The 18,363-nt window shown below is 37.4% G+C and overlaps 3 protein-coding genes across 4 annotated transcripts; 2 read left to right on the forward strand and 1 right to left on the reverse strand.

The window, feature by feature from the left end:
* The first annotated feature begins 1,384 nt into the window (after nt 1–1,384).
* Nucleotides 1,385–5,293, forward strand: LOC131318816 (reticulon-like protein B23). 2 transcript variants are annotated; one of them, XM_058348803.1, is made up of 4 exons: nt 1,385–1,761; nt 1,949–2,090; nt 3,304–3,373; nt 4,839–5,293. In XM_058348803.1, the coding sequence occupies exons 1-4, from the start codon at nt 1,532–1,534 to the stop codon at nt 4,958–4,960; spliced, it is 564 nt and encodes a 187-aa protein (XP_058204786.1). In that variant the 5' UTR covers nt 1,385–1,531; the 3' UTR covers nt 4,961–5,293. The 2 variants fall into 2 exon arrangements, with proteins under 2 accessions (XP_058204786.1, XP_058204787.1); XM_058348804.1 differs by having other exon boundaries at nt 4,842–5,293.
* A 796-nt stretch (nt 5,294–6,089) lies between these two features.
* On the reverse strand, nt 6,090–8,603 carry LOC131318815 (uncharacterized). The gene is made up of 6 exons (XM_058348802.1): nt 8,152–8,603; nt 7,986–8,039; nt 7,635–7,860; nt 6,893–7,229; nt 6,624–6,701; nt 6,090–6,415 (listed from the first exon to the last, which is right to left on the reverse strand). The coding sequence occupies exons 3-6, from the start codon at nt 7,856–7,858 to the stop codon at nt 6,365–6,367; spliced, it is 690 nt and encodes a 229-aa protein (XP_058204785.1). The 5' UTR covers nt 7,859–7,860; nt 7,986–8,039; nt 8,152–8,603; the 3' UTR covers nt 6,090–6,364.
* Nucleotides 8,604–12,940: 4,337 nt separating this feature from the next.
* On the forward strand, nt 12,941–13,591 carry LOC131318817 (arabinogalactan protein 13-like). Its single transcript, XM_058348805.1, has one exon. It carries the CDS (start codon nt 13,071–13,073, stop codon nt 13,248–13,250), a length of 180 nt encoding a protein of 59 aa, XP_058204788.1. The 5' UTR covers nt 12,941–13,070; the 3' UTR covers nt 13,251–13,591.
* Nucleotides 13,592–18,363: the final 4,772 nt, after the last annotated feature.

Below are 18,363 nucleotides of genomic sequence, written 5' to 3' on the forward strand. Positions count from 1 at the left end.
ATCATAGACATCTTCAAATTCACAAATGAAACCTGCTCGAAAGAGAAAAACAATGCACGCGTCAAACTAAAGGGAAGTTGACATTGCTGCAACATAGCATGAATGAGGTAGCTAAGTAAATAGTACTTTCACCAGAAATTCAACATACCGCATACAGATTTTCAAATGATAAAGGTGAAAAAGTTTGCCTGTCGAAACCATTCCACATCAATGTTAATTACACTGCATGAACTATATGTCAAGTATTTGGCATTATGAGCTCCCCAAGTGAACATAGGACAGAAAGATGAAGCTTCAACCCGATGAGGTCATAATCTTCAATGGTAGTTGTTGTTTGTTGTCTGTTCGTAAGGCTGTATGGTCTTGTTGTTTTGGGATACTCAAGGATATTCCTGTGTTCTTCTTAGTGAATGAAATTAAGCTGCCAAGTACCAACAAAAAATAGCATAAACAAGTTCCTTAAAACAAAAACACTAATGTAAAGTTTACGGAAACAACGAATTTGGGAGATCGCAGCTAAAAGTTAATTTCAAAGTTCCGACATATTAGTTGTCACTTATCAGATAGCAAATATTAAAACGTAGTTGAATTGAGTTAACGGGTGTGTTCTACTTACTAAAACTCATTTCAAATAAGTACTACTTTCGGATCAAAAAATAAAAATAAAAATAAGTACTACTTTTTTTTTTTTGAATTAAAGGTGATGTATTGTAAGAGATTAATCTGTCTTGTAAAATGAAAAATAAGTACTTAAAAAATAAGAATCATAACTGAATAGGACTTCAATCGCTCAAAAGAAAATCAAACTACTAATTTTGGTCCAGTTTTATATGCTCCAGTGTGGTCCAATTTTGGACTGTTTAGGGCCTGCTCCGGGCCTACAATAATAATTGGAGCGGTTCACAGTTTAGAGATCTTGTAAATATGCTCGTCCTTTTTAAAAATTAGCTTCCATAACAAGTCAATAGCTTATGTTTGTTGAAGACAAAATGAACCGTTCAAACTTTCATTGTCCATTTTAACACAGTCTATACAATTCAACTGTTGAGATATGTAGTATATGTGTCTGATTAAGCCAATTTTTTACAAGAACATATATTTTTTGCGAGATCTTAGAATGAATGGTTTCGATCATATTTGAGTCAAGAGTAGGCCCACAACGACTGAAAAACTGGAATACATAGTGTATCGGGGGATGCAAAACTGGACCAGAAGTTGGTCCGGTCCACCCGAATACAAGTTGGTTAGTCACAATTTGTTCGTTAACGCACCTCCCCAATCCCAATCCCAATCCCAATCGGATAAATACTCCGTACATACAACCCCAATTGACTTTGACGATGCCTGAATTTATTATGGGGAAAGAACAAATAATACTCCTATGTAACCCGCGATTGAGAATTCTTTTCTTGTTTGGCCAAGGAGAGCGGGCCGGTAGGGTAGGGTAGGGTAGGCAAAGATAATAGTATTCTACTACTAGCGGACGTAGAGAGAGAGAGAGAGAGAGAGAGAGAGAGAGCGAGAGCAAAGCATGACGGAGCCGGAGTCCGGTCGGAGTAGTAAAAATAGTACTCTTCGGGAAGCAAGACGAGGTGGTGGAGGAGTGGGAAAGGCGTTGGTAGTGATGATATGCGGGAGTTTGGTGTACTACCATTGCGCCTACAGGAATTCCAGCATCGTCTCCCTAGTCTCCGATGTCTTTATCGTCCTTCTCTGCTCCCTCGCCATCCTCGGCCTCCTCTTCCGCCACATCAAAATCGAGTACTAATCTACTCTATTTCTTTATTTTATTTAACGCGTCGCTTAGGAGGATTTCCAGCATACTTTATTTGACTTCTTCATCTTCATTTCTCACCAACCAAGCCAAGCCAAGCCCCCTAGGGTTTTTGATGCTTGGATTGGGGATATGTTGTTTTGATGCCATATATATTTTATATTTTTCTTACAGGGTGCCCGTGGATCCCCTTGAATGGCAGATCTCTCAAGATACTGCCAATAACATGTTTGCATGCTTGGCTAACACTATAGGTGCTGCTGAGTCTGTTCTAAGGGTTGCAGCCACTGGGCATGATAAGAGGTTGTTTCTCAAGGTATTTATTTAGTTCACCAAATTCAGGATCATTTATGTTCCGCAAAGAGTTACTAATAGTCTTCAATTAGGAACACTCTATGACCAGCAATAATATGTTCATGTGTGTTGTACGTGGTGTGAATTATAGTATTCTATTTGTGCTATTGACCTCTGCCGAATTTTAACCCTAGTAAAATAACCTTGATGCGAGTTTGATGGATCAAGTGGGCAACCAGTGGAGGAACCAGGATTTTCAAACAGGGGTGCCGAAAATTAAAAGTTCGTCTAGGAATCTTACTTCAATAGTGCATATATTTAGTGCATTTCGGGTTTGGGTGTTGTGGGGGTGCCAATTAAATAAAACCTTAACTACATTTTTGCAATAAATATACATACATGTAAGGGTAATAATGGCCCCGAGCACCCCCACCCTTACATGTACTTCCGTCCCTGTGGGCAACATCAGCGGTGTCAGATTTGGAACACCTCACTAATTTCTTGTAATTAACAACATAGTGCATGTCTTTTGAGTGTGTGTTTGCTGAGTGGGAATATTTACTAAAGAAGGGGTTAAGCTTTGCTTCCACCTTAATGCTTTCTTTTTATGTCAGACTCTGAGTGCTTCCTTTGCTACCACCAGATCTTTTCCTTCTCCATGCGCCTCTTATTGCTTATTTGTCCTATGTTGCCATGAAATTCATCTAGTTCAGAAATTGATCAAACCAAATGTCGAATTTGACGACTATTGATGCAGTACTACTAGCCTAAGAAATTTGTCGAAGAATTACTTAGCACCCAATTTTTTGTGGCCTCTTTGTAAAAACTGTGATTAAGAACAAATTGGGTAAACGATTTCCTTGCCTTTCATATCCTCTTGAACTCTGCATCAGTGGTGCCTCCAGGTTGGGTGCACAATGAGGTTCAGGGATATGCACAAGGTTGAGAGCTTGACCTTCCAAACTGTTGGGTGCAGTTGTATGTACTATTTAGTGCAAAGAAAATTTAAATTTTCAGGACATATCCTTATACTCTAAGCTTGACTCTCATTGCCCGAGATTTGATTGTTAATATCTAAGAGAAGAAAGAGTTGAATGTTAATTGTTGAAATTCTGTGTCCATTCGTGCCAACGGTCATATCTTTTGAATAGGGTTATCGGGTATTCAGTATTCTTTTGGGCCCTCATAGTGAGGAAAGAGTATCAAACATCCATGACTATGTTTGTTCTATACAGGTGGTTGCGAGTCTGTACTTTCTGTCTGCTGTGGGAAGAGTGGTCTCTGGTGTTACAGTGGCTTATACTGGTATGTGAAGAACTTGCATCTTCTTTTTATTTTGTTAGTTTCAACTTTTGGTGTAAACAGGGATTGTTTTCTGTCGGCCTATTGTATCATTGCACAATCAGTTGATTTTTTTTTTCCCACTCGGGCCGAATGCTTTGCATGTACAGGATTTTTTTTTTAGTAGAATAAGGCTGCATAAAAATAAGAATTAACAAGTCTAGGGTATTGAACCCCTCTGAGTCTTCGTGGAATAAAACACTTCAAACAGTTGGACAACAAGTAAAAATAGACAAGCCCAAACCATTGCCGATAGCTGACTTTGCGAGCACATCCGTGCATCCATTAGCTTCCTGGAACACATGCTTTAGAGTTATTGACATAAACCCCCTCATTAGAGACCTGGAATCAGAAATTAATCGATAAAGAGGATGTTGCACATTTCCCTTTTCCTGTAATTGCATCGGTTTCCACGTCCAGGCTTTGTATGTTACTCTCCAAAGCCATATAAAGACCATCCCTAATTCCTCAAAGCTCTGCTGCAAGAATATAGGTTTTTCCAATGTTCCTGTTGAATCCTTTGATCCGCTGCCCATCACTGTTTCGAATAATACCTCCAGCTGCACTTTTCCCATTGTTGCTCATAGCACAATCTGTATTTAATTTGAATCGCCCTGGTGTTGGTTTGGACCAGCCTACCAAGATGGTAGAAGGAGCCCTGGTAGCACCTGCGGAGGGACAGAGGAACTGCCACTCCCTAGTGTTGGTAATTACTTAAATATTTTTTTCTTTTGTATTGACATTTGACAATTTCAAAGTATGCATAGCAGTTGAACTTTCAATAAGATGAGTTGGCTGCTTTCTTGTCACTAATGAACTCCCTGCTTCAAGCTTAATTTTCAAGTTCTGGAGTAAGATAACTGATGTAAATAGCCCCATAAGGGTGCATGTGTATTAGGTGTGCACTTGTGGAAGCTGTTGTGCTATTTCCAATTATTTCCATCTAGCCAGTGATTCTGTAACCACTTTGACCAATACTTGCGTGAAATACTTGTTTTAGAGTCACAAGCATACATGAGTAGACCAAGGGCTCCATCCCAAGCGGTCGTTGAGGCCTTGGGATGCCCATAGGAGAGGTCTCAGGTTCAAGTTGATAGAGCAACATCGGCCTATTGTTGTACCTGCGCCCATGTTTAGCTTAAGTGCTGTAATTAGGCAAAAAGGTTGATGTCCTAACTGTTGACCGGGGAAAGAATATGGTGTTATTCAGAACAAAATAGGACGTGGATTGACGTTGCGCAAATGGAGTTATTATTTTCCATTCCTCTGATCTTTCATGCCGGAGTTACTAACTAGGATAGAAAGTAATTTGTTGACCCTGATGACACTCAATTCAGATTTATCTCTCCATTTCTTCATCTTTTGTTGTTATCTTCTTCTAAACTATATATATACCCCTGTGACTCTAACCTATTTGTTCTTGTTGAAGCAGGATTGTGCTTGTTTTGTCTCTACGTGCTTGCAGAGAACTCAGAGTTGAACAGTTCATGTATGCCACGGTTCCTGAAGAGGAGGGACCCTACGGTTCTTGTGCAGGATAACAACATGTAGCCATGCATGTACGAGCTACTAGCTCAAATGGATTGAAGAGTGTTTTTTTTTTTTTTTTTTGCTTATTTTATTTCTTTGGATTATAAACCGTTTCTTGGCAAAATAATAGTTCAGTGCAGAAATAGTGAGAACCATGTTAATTCAAAGCTGTGGTGAGATCACTGGTAGTACTTCGTGGTTCACCACCTATTTTGTTTATTTGTTTTTTTTTTTTTTTGGTGGTCTTTTACATCTTTGGCAGTTGTAATATTGATATGCGTATAGCACCTTATGGTTTATGTATAAATTGGATAGATATAATCTCACCATGGCCAGTTTTTATTTATGATTAAAGCGTTGCCTGCGTTACCAATAACTCCTTTATTATGTTCTATGTAGCAATTGACTTGACTGCAATTTTCTTTTCGGAAGTTGGATCGAGAATACTATATGTTGATGTAGACAAATGCATCCATAACTCTCCAAATATTGGTTTGAGAGGACTTGAACAAATGAAATGAGGTTGAAATTGATTTCTCTACTGTTTTCTTTTTCTGAAAGTCCATTTTGACTGTTTCCTACGCATACTAAAATAGCACCACTATGAATCCTGCGATGACTGCAAAGCCAACCTTATGAGAAAGAGCAACGAAACAAGATATTGTACTCAGGCAAAGATCCTTTGGATCCCTCGAAAGTGGATGAAGAGTTGGGCCTTGTCGTTCTCACTTCTCTCAAGTTGTTAACACAATTACCAATCTGGTTTCACATATGCCAGAAGTCCTCACTAGGACGACATTTATCGCCTTCATGCACGCTAGGCGGACCGCTAGAGAGGTTTATCTTGTTAAGCAAAGGTGGGAACTAAGGCACCCCTCGGCATGGATACAGAAAAGTGTTAAAGTGGAGATTGGTTCTCTTTTAGCTGTTGCTTTTAATGATTCCGCCCCTGGGGTGGTTTGTGATCCTCCAGAGGCATTTTTCCCTCCTGCGGGGAGGCATTTTCTCTCCCTCTTGGGAGTTTTGTGCATCGACGTGCTTCGTTGATCAACTTTTTGTCCGAGTTATAATATAATTAGGCACTCCCCCTTTCCGATACCAAAAAAAAAAGAGAGAAAAAGGAAGAAATTTGTTCTGGTAGCACCACATGGAACAAACAAGATAATGTCAAAATTAATATTTAAAAATTAATTTCTTTGCCTAAAAAGTCAATACTAGTACGCTACTCCTACTATACAAGAACAGTGGAGGCTGGTCTCTCCTAACCCCAAACTATTCCTAGATTGACAAATAGTAACCATAAAACAAGAAACAGAGACCAAAAAATAAAAATAAAAAATTCCAGAAACAATGGAGTAATAAGAATCCAAAGGAAGCAAATCTCTCCGTTTCTGAAGTAGAAATCACCTCCTAGGCTCCTCCTCTTCATTCTGAATCGCTTTCCATGCTTCCCATGGCCTTCAATCCCATCGGTCTCTGTAACAGACAGACACAAACACACACACATACTACTACTTAACAACAACTGAAATTAAGATCATTTTTAGTCTCCTTCATTAGATGAGTGACCATAAAAGTTCCCCTCAATTTTTTTATGGTCCCCTCAATTTTTCCTTCAGGATAATTAGGATAGGAATGGACGGAGAAAATTCAGATCAAAAGCAAAATCCATTAAAAAAAATACCTTCTTAGAACTCTTTTTCTCCCTGACTTCATATCTCTCTTGGCACATGTCAGTTAACCATGCCCCTGGACTTACCAGCTGCTCCACCACATATGGAAGGAGAATCAACACCCCCCAAAAAATTACCGAATTAGTATTTCTACCCAAAATTAGGAAAGAGATGGAAAGAGGAAATTTTGGGTATAAAACCCCCCAATTCGAAAAAAATGAATTCCTAATTTTCCCTACACTGTTAAAAAATAGTACTCCAGTAGTAAAAGGAGACTCACGAGTAAGGTTCTTTGGATGATTTTGGCCCTCTTCTTAGGTCTGTGAGGGGGTTTACAACCTTTCATGGCCATAAAATCCTCCTCTTTCTCCTTGCTTGACAGAGTAATATACAGCTTTGGCCAAACAACCCTCCTCCTACTTCTATTTTCTTCAATTCCTCTTTCTCTTTGTATTTCTCCTCCTCCATCCGTTGAACCACCAGCTTTGTCAATACTATTCTCATCCAACCACCCCGCCGCCGACCCTCTCCTCGCGTAATTTCTCTCCTCCTTCTCCGGTGACACAGATCCAGTTTTCCGATTCTCCGATTGCAGCAGAGCAACCCCCTCAGAATTCCTACAACCAAACAGACCCAGGCCTGTTATTCAAGAGTAACGCAAATCTAGCCATGCTCATTCAGAAAATACTTTTACAGTATCTTTGGAGGATGAGCATGGTGTCAATCTAATCACCTTTTTCGTAAGATTTGGTTAGAAAGAGGAAGGGTGTCAACTAGAATTTCTCACAAAATCACTTCTTTTGGATAAGATTTCGTGAGAAAGAGGAAGGAATCAATCGGAAAATGTCATTTTTGGAACATTCCTCACCAAATCACTTATCAAAAAGAAGTGATTTTGTGCGAAACTCTAGTTCTTTCTTTTCTTATACCCAATCATTCAATACAAACGATGAACTCTCATAAATAAATAAAAAATTGATTTCTTTTTTCTTTCATCTGCCTTGTGGGGGATGTGGTGATACCTGGAGAGGCGAGTGGGTTGAAGAAGAGAGATCTCTTTGTCGGAGGAGGAGGGAGTGGTGGTGATTTTCCGGCGAACTCTGTCGAGATAGGACTGGTAGGAATTTCCGTGGTCTCCGACTCTCCTACTCCTAGGACACCTGCTTCTCTTCAATTCACTCCACTTCATTAGTTCTGGTGGCTTGCTACACACGTTCTGATTCTGATTCTTCTCTTCTTTCTCCATATCTGCCAGAACAGAGGAAAAAAAAAATGTGAAATTTTCTGAACACCCGTTAGTGGTTCATTCGTCAACAACGGATATATAAAGGGAAAATTCCAGTTGAAAGTAATCAAGATGAAGAAGGGGTAACCTTGAGATCTACGGCGGTTGAAAGAAACCCAGAGCAAATCTTGCTAGAAAATCACTGAAAATCCACAGATGGGGGATTAGAAAGCCGAAAATTGGGGGAATATTGTGGGTCTCAAGGAAGATGAAGAAGATGTAAAGCAGAAAAATAGCAGGAGAAGATAGCTTACAGAAAATGAATTTTTCCATGTCAGAGAAGCCAGAAAGAAAGATGCGATTTTCTCCGACGAAGAAAAACAACCATTGTTGGTTGTTGTTTCCTTGGAATCAAAGAAATAACCAGATTAATCACAATTCGACCAAGTTCTCTCTATAGAAAGACTATCTTCTGGTGGGGGGGAGGGGGGTGGTAATTGTTTTCTTCTTATACACCTAGGAGGCCATCTTCTTCTTCTTCTTCCTCCTACACTGAGTCACTGACTGCATTTATATGTGTGTCGTGGTGGAATGGAATGCGTGTTGTGTTCTCTTCTCCTTCTCCTGACCTGATAAGTGAAGCGAAGATGATCCTAACCGTCGGATTGCAAATGGACGTCGTCGTCGTCGTCATCTGTTGGGCTGTTTCGCTGGCTGGATCCATTTCAACAAGAAGGCAAACTCCTTTGCTGGGCTTTGGATAACTTCTTCACGATGCCAACAACCAATTATATTGTTTAAGAGTAATAAAGTTTGGGCTTTGGATCCTTTACTTTTCCTTTGATTAAGAGTCACTGGGCTCTAAATGGGCTAACTATTTGGTTTGGGTTTCATTGGGCCTCCCTCAACAATGTGGAGTGAGTTAGGTGGCCGAACCCAACCCAACCCATAGAGATGAATTCCTCAAATAAGAAAGAAAAACTTACCAACAAATAAACACTCCCAGGCGGATCAAAAAAAAAAAAAAAACACTCCCAGTAATATAATAAATAGTATATATGTGTGTGTGTGTGTGGCCTCTCCTACTATAAATTATGGGAGTGAGTAAATTTGGTAATGCAATTCCATGAGATCATCTGTAATTCCATTCCATCCCTTATGTAAGTAAGTAACCATGCCAATCAAATGTTGTAGTATTTGTGAAAACAATCATTCTTCTAGCACCACAATCAAGTTCACAAATACACACACAATCACAGTACGTGACACTTGTTTGTGGTAGTATACTTATTTTCTTCTTGTTTATTTTCACGTTCATGCAATATTCCATTTGGAGATGGAAAATTCCGTAAAAAAGCGTGGTGAAAGTGAAATTTGTGTTTGAGGTCAGCAGGAGCAATGTAGCTCCCTATATGTAACCATTAATATAATGCTGATCGAGGGGAACACAAAGACGTATATCTAAAAAATAAAGGAGAACGGTTTTTGAATCTTATGTTCTACATAAATTATACTCCCTCCGTCCCTTTTTAAGTGTTCCGCTTCGTAATTTCAACTTATTAAAAAAACATCATCATTATACCTTTCACATCAACTTTTACCTCCACTTTCCCTATTTACTCTCTATGAAAACATCATCATTATACTTTTACTCACTAACTTTTCAAAATAGATTCTACTTTTAGGGGCAAAATGGAAAATGTACTCACTTTTACCCACTAACTTTACAAAATGGATATTTATTAAGGAACAATCCAAAATGAAATACTGGACATTAAAAAAGGGACGGAAGGAGTAACTATTAATTTGCCCCATGAATCCTACGCTTTCCCTCTCTCTCTCTCTCTCTCTCTCTCAAACAGTGGTAATTGCACAATTGCTATTAATTAGATTTTACGTTCAAAATTGAGATATCTATCCTCACCTCCCCCCCCTCAAAAAAGAAAAAGAAAAAGATTAACCTTCCACATTTTCTAAGTTATTTTTAAATTTTGAACGTTACAAAGAGAGAAACCAAATCAAAGGTTTTCAAGTTTCTACCTTGGCTTCTATCATATGGGTACATTTTCATTGAACGGTTAATGTCCTCTCATATAGAGTGGGACATACATATACACGGAATTCAGTCCATATGAGATGGAGTTAAAAACAACCATTGTATCGAAAAGAAATTGAAAAAGTGATTTTTTTTTTTTTTGATAAAAAAACAACCGGTGTTTGATACTTCATTTAGATTGTGTTTAGAAAGTGTTGCGCCATCCCTTCAGACACGGGCATGCATTGCGTCGTACTTTCAGGCACATATATGCACTAGTATATATATATACACCACATGCAGTACTCCTATTCCCACATATAGTGGATGGAAGACATGGAAGCTTACAAATATCAACCAGAATTCCTCCTCGTCATAATCTCAGGTTCCGTAGATGAGAGGGCGGCCCACCTCATCGAAGGTTTTGGGGAAATTTATAGAAATGGTCTCTCTAGTTTCATTCGAGTCTTATTTTCGTCCTCTAAGTATCAATTATAACTCTTTTAGCCTTCAAGTTTGGTTTTTGTACTAAATTGGTCCAATTGATAACTTTTATCAGCCAAACTGGACGGAAAAAATCTAATTGATGGCAGTTTGCATGTTGCAGTTCGTACCAAGTTGGTCCAATTGATGACATCTTCTCTCAATCTAATTTTTTCCATCCAATTTGGCTGATAGACGTTATCAATTGGATCAACTTGGTACGAAAACCAAACTTGAAGGTCCAAAAAAGTTTTAATTGATACTTGAAGGATGAAAATGAGACTCGAATGAAACTAGGAGGACCATTTCTATAAATTTCCCAAAGTTTTCTAGAAAGCCATTTCTAAAGTCATCATTATTAATTCAGGAAATTGGCAAAAAACAGTAGTACTCCTCCATGGCTAGTGTTTGAATTTAAGAGCATCCATGCTCTCTACATTTTGGACCAATTTATACCTTAAAAAATTACTTTATTACTTTAGTTATTTACTTTTAAAATTTCTACTGTATCAGACTCTCTATATTAACACTATTTCATTAAAAATATTATTTCTTTATTCCAAAAAAAATACCAAACTATCTCATTCAGAGCAAATGTTCACTTGTTATCTAGTATTTTTTATTATATAAACAGTCTAAAAAAATTAAGTGTTCCACCCATCCAACAAGATAGATAATTAATTAATATTTGTTCCTAAAGCCCAACAAGATATAAACAATTTAAAGGGTTATAATTAATACTTGTTCCTAAGGCTTTCATAAGAGATTCCTTAGAGAGACATAGAACTAAATAAAATATAAAAAAAAATGTCAAGAAGAGTCACTGTTGTAGCCGTGTAGCCATGAACAGCAGAATGAAAAGTGAACAGTTGCTCGGAAAATAGAACGAGGAACTGTAGCAAAACAAAAATTTTGGCAAGTGGTCCCCACCACTAACGAGGCTGATGTGAGGTCTTTTTTCATCGTTAGCTCGTTACTTTAGCTTCAAGTGAGAAGAAGCGAGACACATGCAGATGCTCTAACAGATTCTTCAGGCTTTGCTGCTCCTTTTCTTTCTTTCTTGTCATGGCCAAACTGTTTGTTGACCGTTAAAAGGTAATTAAAGCACAAGTCCAGCTGAGCAAAAGCAAATTTGGCAGAGAGAATTGATAAAAGGACGTGACTTTCTTGATAAGTGCAAATTAATCAAAGGCACAATAGGTTAACTCTCAAGTAGGTCTTGTCTTGTGGTAGCATTATGGAGTAATAACTAGGAGCTTACTTCCGAGCTTACAAGTTTATCTCCTATTGCTAACAAAAACCTCTTGGAATCAAGAAGTTTACCTGATTGTTAACTTTGAATTTCTGAAAGTAGTCGAGGAGCACGATTTTAGTTCAGAGACCCATAGTATAAGAAATAATAATCTGATAGTACTATTTATCCTGATTGTGTACCCACAATTGTGATCCACCGATTAAATAAGAGCTAATGGAATCAAGTGGAGTACTGTTGCATAAGCAAAAACTTGTTGATGGGGCAACAATGTACATCATTTAACATGACTGATTGTAAGTACCTGTAAATCATGATTCATAATCATATGCTAAGCCTTATGGGTATGCAATGCATATGAACGTTTTCCTCTGTAATGCATGAATATATAGATAAGAAAAAAGGCTAATGCATGAATAGAGTATTGGGATTTTTATTTTTTATAATTTATTTTTTGGCTAAGTGAATAGAGTATTGGGATGGATGGGGCTTGAATGGATCTTTTAGAACTTTTGTTAGTTGGAAAAAGGAAAAGAAGTAGTAGTAATTGATGAAATCAGCTGGGCTCTGCTCTATCCACTCCAGGGGCATGCCTGTCAGCTCACTCTCACAGAGTCACAGCAATAATTGAACCCCATTGAGACAACCAACCACCACCATTTCCAGCAAAAAAGTTATCCCATCCCATGAACATGTACAGCTCATCACCTTAATTACCCTTTGGATTGGCTTGGCCTGGCCTGGCCTGGCCTCATAAATAACTCAAAAAGTTGTTAGTATTATACGATCGAGAACAGGAGTGAATTACAAGTCATGCACCCATTGAAAATATCTTCCAACGAGGAAATTTCAGTACTAATGTTGTTGTATTGGAACCGAAAAGTCAAACATACCCCCTAGGATACTTGGTGCAGGATCTCAGAAGGTCCAAATATGTGGGGGGCAAAATTGCCTAGATACTTGAGTACTCCATGCATTTGCAAACTGAGAGAGTGGAGATCAGGGAATGGAGTCCTGTCCACACAAGCTAGGACAGAATGCTGTTGGCAATGGCAGACAGCTGTATCATATCATATCATATGGCACCTAATTAATATTAATATTTACTACTCCAGTCCACCAGTAGTAGGAGTAGGACAGTAGTACCCTAGCTGTAAATTAATTGACAGTCCAATGCCCTTAAAAAAAGCTAAAGCTAAAAGCTAAAAAAAGGGGGTCCGTCCGTCCGTCCATGTGGGGGTTGGGATTAACGGTCGCTTCGGGCAGCCTGCCTGCCCGCCTGCCCCTGAACATGCACTTACCCCATTGCTATATAACTGCCATACTTACCTTGTACTAATGAAGCTCACTCATCAGTACTTGTCTTCCTCTCTGCCTCCCTCTGACATCACACTCTTCATCTACAATTGCAAATTAGCTAGCTAGCTAGCTTCTCAACAACTGATTAATTACCAAAAGGATAAATGGAGGCATTGAGGATGAAGCTCTTTGTTGCGGTGGTGATGCTGTTGATGGCCGTGTCGGCCGTCGGGAATGTAGCCGCAGCAGAGGCCCCTGCCCCTAGTCCTGTGTCCGATGCCACTGTCTTTCTACCCGCGGCTTTTGCCTCTCTTGCCGCCCTCGCATTTGGTCTTCTCTTCTAATTCTCTCTCTCTCTCTCTCTCTCTCTCTCTCTCTCTCTCTCTCTCTCTCTCTCTCTCTCTCTGTTTGCAGATTCTTTCACTTTTTTTATTTTTTATTTAACCGGGGTGGAATGTGTGTGGAATAATTTTCTGAGTCTCTATTCCGAGTCGCAGTTACTAGATCGAAAATAGCAGTATCATGAGTTTGGGTGAGGGGGAGGGGATTAGACTCTTTTGATTAGGCTTTCATTTGTTATTATTTGTATTTTTTTTTTTTTTTGTAAATCATCGTATGAATATATTCAAATTGTTGTATTACAATTTCCATTACGAATATATTTCTACTCTCAAATTGAATGTCAGTACTCTTGACCATTTCTTGTGATTTTGATGGTCTTTCTTTTGTACTCGATCAGTTGAAGGAATTGCAATGCCTTTGGGGGTGGAAATGACTAATTACTTGTGTGCTAGCTAGATTCACTTGCTGAGGAATGAATTGTTCAAATTCTGAAGTTTAATTAATTCTATATATAGCCCACTTTCTTTTGGCTTTAATTGTGTATGTATAGAATCATTTTCTTATCTTTTTTTGAATTTTGATACTACTACACGTGTTTAGAAATCTTGATGATGAGTTTGTTGAATGTGAGCTCTCTCATATATAGAGTCTAGTCTAGATTTAATGTCTTACCTGGTAGTAGAAGATTCTACCAGCCAGCCAGGTTTAGGTTTCCCCTGGCCGGCCAGTTCAGCGATGGGAATGAATCACTCGTAAGTTCCTACTTGGAAGACGTTTGATTTCCCTTACCGACTTGAATCTCATTCTAAGACAGAAAACATTGACGTACCATGACTACTTTTTTTTTTTTTTTTTTTTTTTGTGGTAAATTGGACCATGAGTACTTTGTCGTCTGAGAATCCCCGAATATCAGAAATTAAAAAAGGAGTATTTGCATGTTCTGATCTGAAGTAGAATTTTTTCACTTGCCTCTTCCTCCATTTTGTGCTTTTAGGCAAATGGACCTTGGGGCTGGTTATCACTCTTTTAACCATGGTTAGGAGCCAATATTTTTAGCAAGATTCTTGTGAACGATTCCGGACTGGCTGATGGAACTAATAGCAATCATTTCGGTAGCACATGTCTTGATCCTTCTTGGATTCGTGACTCCTCCCTCCCTCAGGAGGACAGTCGCCACGGACTTGGAATACCTTTGTTCGTTCCGCCAATTGGGTTCCTAGGGCATCAGCACTCCACAAATGTACTAGTATTAGAAGTGAATTTTGACTTGATAAACGAACTAAACAACATGCCTATCAACAGGGAAAATATCATAACTAAACTAAAGAAAACAAAATAAGGAGAGAGATTTCGAGAATAACAATGCCCTGCAAGTAACATTCGTATGTTATCATTATTGACTATTGTGGAGGGACGGTTCTACTTATTGATAGTAGAGTTTTGTAAGGTCACCTGATTAGTTGAGATGCACGTAAACTAATCTGAACATTCGATTATCTGAAAGAAAACAAGGTAAAAGTTCTGGATGTGTTTGCTTAATTATTTCCCTCACTAAGGATAAGGACTCATATCTAAGAACACAATCTTTAGTGATGTCATTAGTTGTATCTTTAGACTACATGATTTAATAGCAATTTTGCCTTTCTTTACAACGTACACTATGGGTATCATCCAAGCAAATGTTTTCTTGATGAACACCTATTCGTTTACTTCTCATTTTCCTAACCAAACTTGATAAAAGAAAAAAAATAGAAACATATCTATCTTTTCCTATTTCTTTTTGTATTTTTATCCTAAAATTCAAGAGCCAAACACAGCCTAACCCATACTAATTACAACTAGATGGTTTCTTTTTGGGTAAATTTCACTGACCTCCCCTGAGGTTTCTGACACAAACAGAAACCTCCCCTGAGGTTTTTGAAATCTCAGTAACCTCCCTTACTTTTGCTGACATTACCAAAAGTCCCCCTTCTGTTACCAGCCGTTACATATGCTAACAAAATTTGCTGATGATGTCATAATATGTGCCTTGAACTGCCAAAAATGCCCTTTGACCTCTAAATCTTCTAAACTCATGTGTTCTTCCACCCATATTACAATTCAAATTCTAATTTTGCCGCAATGAAGCCGACTTATTTTGGATATTAGATAGAAAGCATATGAATCTATCAATTATTCTATTTCAAATGCAAATATTTAATTGAAAATATTTATAATAATGACTATATTAATAAGCTCAAAAAAGAAAAATAACAAATTCTTTAGTTACTTTGTAAAATAAACTAAGGTGTGGTTTGCCATAATAATTCTTTTGGATTTTTTTGGTCTTTGTTCAAATATTTTTTTGCCTTAGTAGTTTTGCGTCAATTTTTGATGGATTTTTTATTCATTTCAACAAGAGAAACATAAAATGTAAAAAATTATGATCAAAACCTTTTAAAAGTTTTTTTTAACAGACTTTTAAAAGTTGACTAAGGACATAAACAAAGAAAAATATTTTTTTGTAGTATTATGTTTTGTTATTCTAATTCTTTCAATTTTAGTTCCTATTTTTAAATTTTTTTATTTCTTTGCTTGATATAAACTAATAATCTAAAAAAATTGAACACAAAACTAAAATGTTTTAAACCCCAAGGAGTTAGCCTGGTGGTCAAGATTTGAGACTTAGGAGTTTGCTCCTTTCTAGAGTCTCAAGTTTGAAATCTCTCGAGTGCAATCAACTATTTTCGGACCACCCATTTCTACCTTTAGTTGGGCTCCCTGCAAATGGGCGGTAGGATTCGGCTCCCAGAATTATTCGAGGTGCACTTAAGTTAGCCCGAACACCTTAGTTATTTAAAAAAATCTAAAATGTCTTCAATAAGAAATTCTGGAATATGAACTTGTTGTATTGAGCAATTCTATCCATTTTTCTTGTTCAATATAGACAATGAGCCCTCAAAACCTCTAACCCAGCATAAATTGTAAACCTCCATAAACCTCTTCCATCACCTTATCACCACCCAATGCCCCATCGTAAAAAGTGCCCAAAACCGCCGCACCCAATTTTGCCACAGCGCAACCAATTTTTATCCTTATTTTACCAATTTCGCATGCTGCTCATTCCATTCACCGGAAAAGAATAATTCACTCGATTTATATAAAAATGTGTGTATGTTTATTTCATTCGAGTAGTAATTGCGTATGCAGAATAAGAGCACAATTGGATTAAAAAGTCGGGAGTAACTTTTTTTTTTCTCTATTCAAATAATTTTTTGCATTTATTAGTTTTGCGTCAATTTTTTTGTGACTTATTGATTCCTCTTAGCGAAAGGAATAAAAAAAGTATAAACTTTTAATCGCAACTTGTAACAATCCTAATTTAAATAAATAAATAAGTAGTATAAAAAAAATTGAAATGTTAAATTCACATTCAATGATTAATTAAATTAATTAGTTAAAACTTATGATTATGTTAGTACATGATAATTTACACTTATTGTACATGCATTCATAATTCTATTTACCTTTCTAAAGGAAAAAAAAAAAAAACTCCTAACCAACTACTCTTTTCCCCCATCCCAGCCGAGTATATTGCTACCCATCACCCCATGTGCAAATTTTAAACTCCCCACTTCTCCCTCTATGCCATGAACCCACTACAAGTCTACAACTCCCCACCCCCCACTATCTCATTCCCTTCCATTATACACACCCATATATTCCGAAAATCAAAGTAAAAAAAAAAGTTACTCATTTCCATTTTCCTACTCAGTCCAGAGAAAGAAAAAGAGAGAAAGGGAGAGAACTTGAGTTCTCATTCATGGAGTTTTAAGAGAGAGAGAGAGAAAAACGTTTTTTTTTTACATAACACTACTCCACACATCAAATTCAAGTTTTCAAACAACCACTACATCACCAAGCATCCACAGCCTATCTTCCATTCATTCCGAGGCAGTCCCGAAGTCCTCCGATTCCGTCATCTTCTCAAATCGCTAAAAATTGACCGAATCCATTAATCGCTTTTTCGGCCGAATCCGAGGTAGGATAATCGCTTCTCTACTTTCTCCTAAGTATATTAAGTCCTATCATTGTGTATTTGATGAGTTATAACCTTAAAAATGGAGCCTTTGCATCAAAACCCATTAAACCAACTCATGCTCTGTTTCTCGGAAAAACGGACGAGGCTGTCCAAAACCTTTGGGTGCTTAAATGATGTTATTACAGTTTAGTCCTTGTATTATCTAGTCATGTGATTTTAACCATAGAAGGATTCATTACTTCAAATGTTAATTTCTGTTTCACTTTACTGTTTGCATTGTCGTGTTCTGCTTGTATTAACTTTGAATGTTATATAAGATAAATACATGGTAGGATTATTTTATTTTGGAATGTATAGATTTTATTTGAATGTTAGCAATAACATATGTAGTAGCTAAGTCCTAAAAAGAAAAGAAAAGAAAAGAAAAGAAAAGATAATGATTGTATTCAAGTTAAACTAAAATCGTTTATACTTAATGAGACTACTACTAACCTAATAAAGCTGAGAGATAGGGGGAAGAAGCAGAATACTCTTGACAAAACAAAAAAAACTAATTATTATTATTATTTTTAAATAAATAGGAGTAGTAATAATTAATAGATTCTTTTTAAAGTGAAACAATATATTAGTGAGTTAAGCACTAGAAAGCTAACAAGGTACACATTTTTTTTTCTGAAGTTTGAAGATCAAAAAGTATAACATACTAAAGTCACTTAAGTAAATCAAGTTAACCCTTTTAACGAATTAGGTATTGTCACGTACATTTTTTTTTGTTTTTCTTGGCATCGGCCCAATCCTAACATCTACATGTTTAATTATTTTGCACTTATAAATTGCTTTGCTTGTGTTTTTATTGAAATGTATCATGTTGGATTCAGTTGTTGTTGGTGATATATGATTGGACATGCTAGTCGGACTTAGGTTCACTGGGTGGTTACGAGTAGTAACTCACGTAGACGGTGTTAAGTAAATGGAAACTGATAAAGTGTTAAGGTGTGAGATTGTGGATTTCGATTTGAGACATGGCTATGGCAAGGGTAACCAATGGGGCCCTGTATTGAGAGATGTTGTGACGCTAATGTATAATGCGTCAT

This window comes from Rhododendron vialii, chromosome 3a (genome assembly GCF_030253575.1).
Source record: "Rhododendron vialii isolate Sample 1 chromosome 3a, ASM3025357v1".
In the NCBI taxonomy this organism is placed as follows: domain Eukaryota; kingdom Viridiplantae; phylum Streptophyta; class Magnoliopsida; order Ericales; family Ericaceae; genus Rhododendron; species Rhododendron vialii.

What these genes read in the sequence shown, in the direction of transcription:
- LOC131318816 (XM_058348803.1), top strand. Translation starts at nt 1,532, where the DNA reads ATGACGGAGCCGGAGTCCGGTCGGAGTAGTAAAAATAGTACTCTTCGG. An exon ending in TTCCGCCACATCAAAATCGA is followed by an intron (nt 1,762 to 1,948) that starts GTACTAATCTAC and finishes TTTTTCTTACAG; the next exon opens with GGTGCCCGTGGATCCCCTTG. An exon ending in ATAAGAGGTTGTTTCTCAAG is followed by an intron (nt 2,091 to 3,303) that starts GTATTTATTTAG and finishes TGTTCTATACAG; the next exon opens with GTGGTTGCGAGTCTGTACTT.
- LOC131318815 (XM_058348802.1), bottom strand. Translation starts at nt 7,858, where the DNA reads ATGGAGAAAGAAGAGAAGAATCAGAATCAGAACGTGTGTAGCAAGCCA. An exon ending in CAACCCACTCGCCTCTCCAG is followed by an intron (nt 7,230 to 7,634) that starts GTATCACCACAT and finishes GTTTGGTTGTAG; the next exon opens with GAATTCTGAGGGGGTTGCTC. An exon ending in AGAAAAAGAGTTCTAAGAAG is followed by an intron (nt 6,416 to 6,623) that starts GTATTTTTTTTA and finishes TGTCTGTTACAG; the next exon opens with AGACCGATGGGATTGAAGGC.
- LOC131318817 (XM_058348805.1), top strand. Translation starts at nt 13,071, where the DNA reads ATGGAGGCATTGAGGATGAAGCTCTTTGTTGCGGTGGTGATGCTGTTG.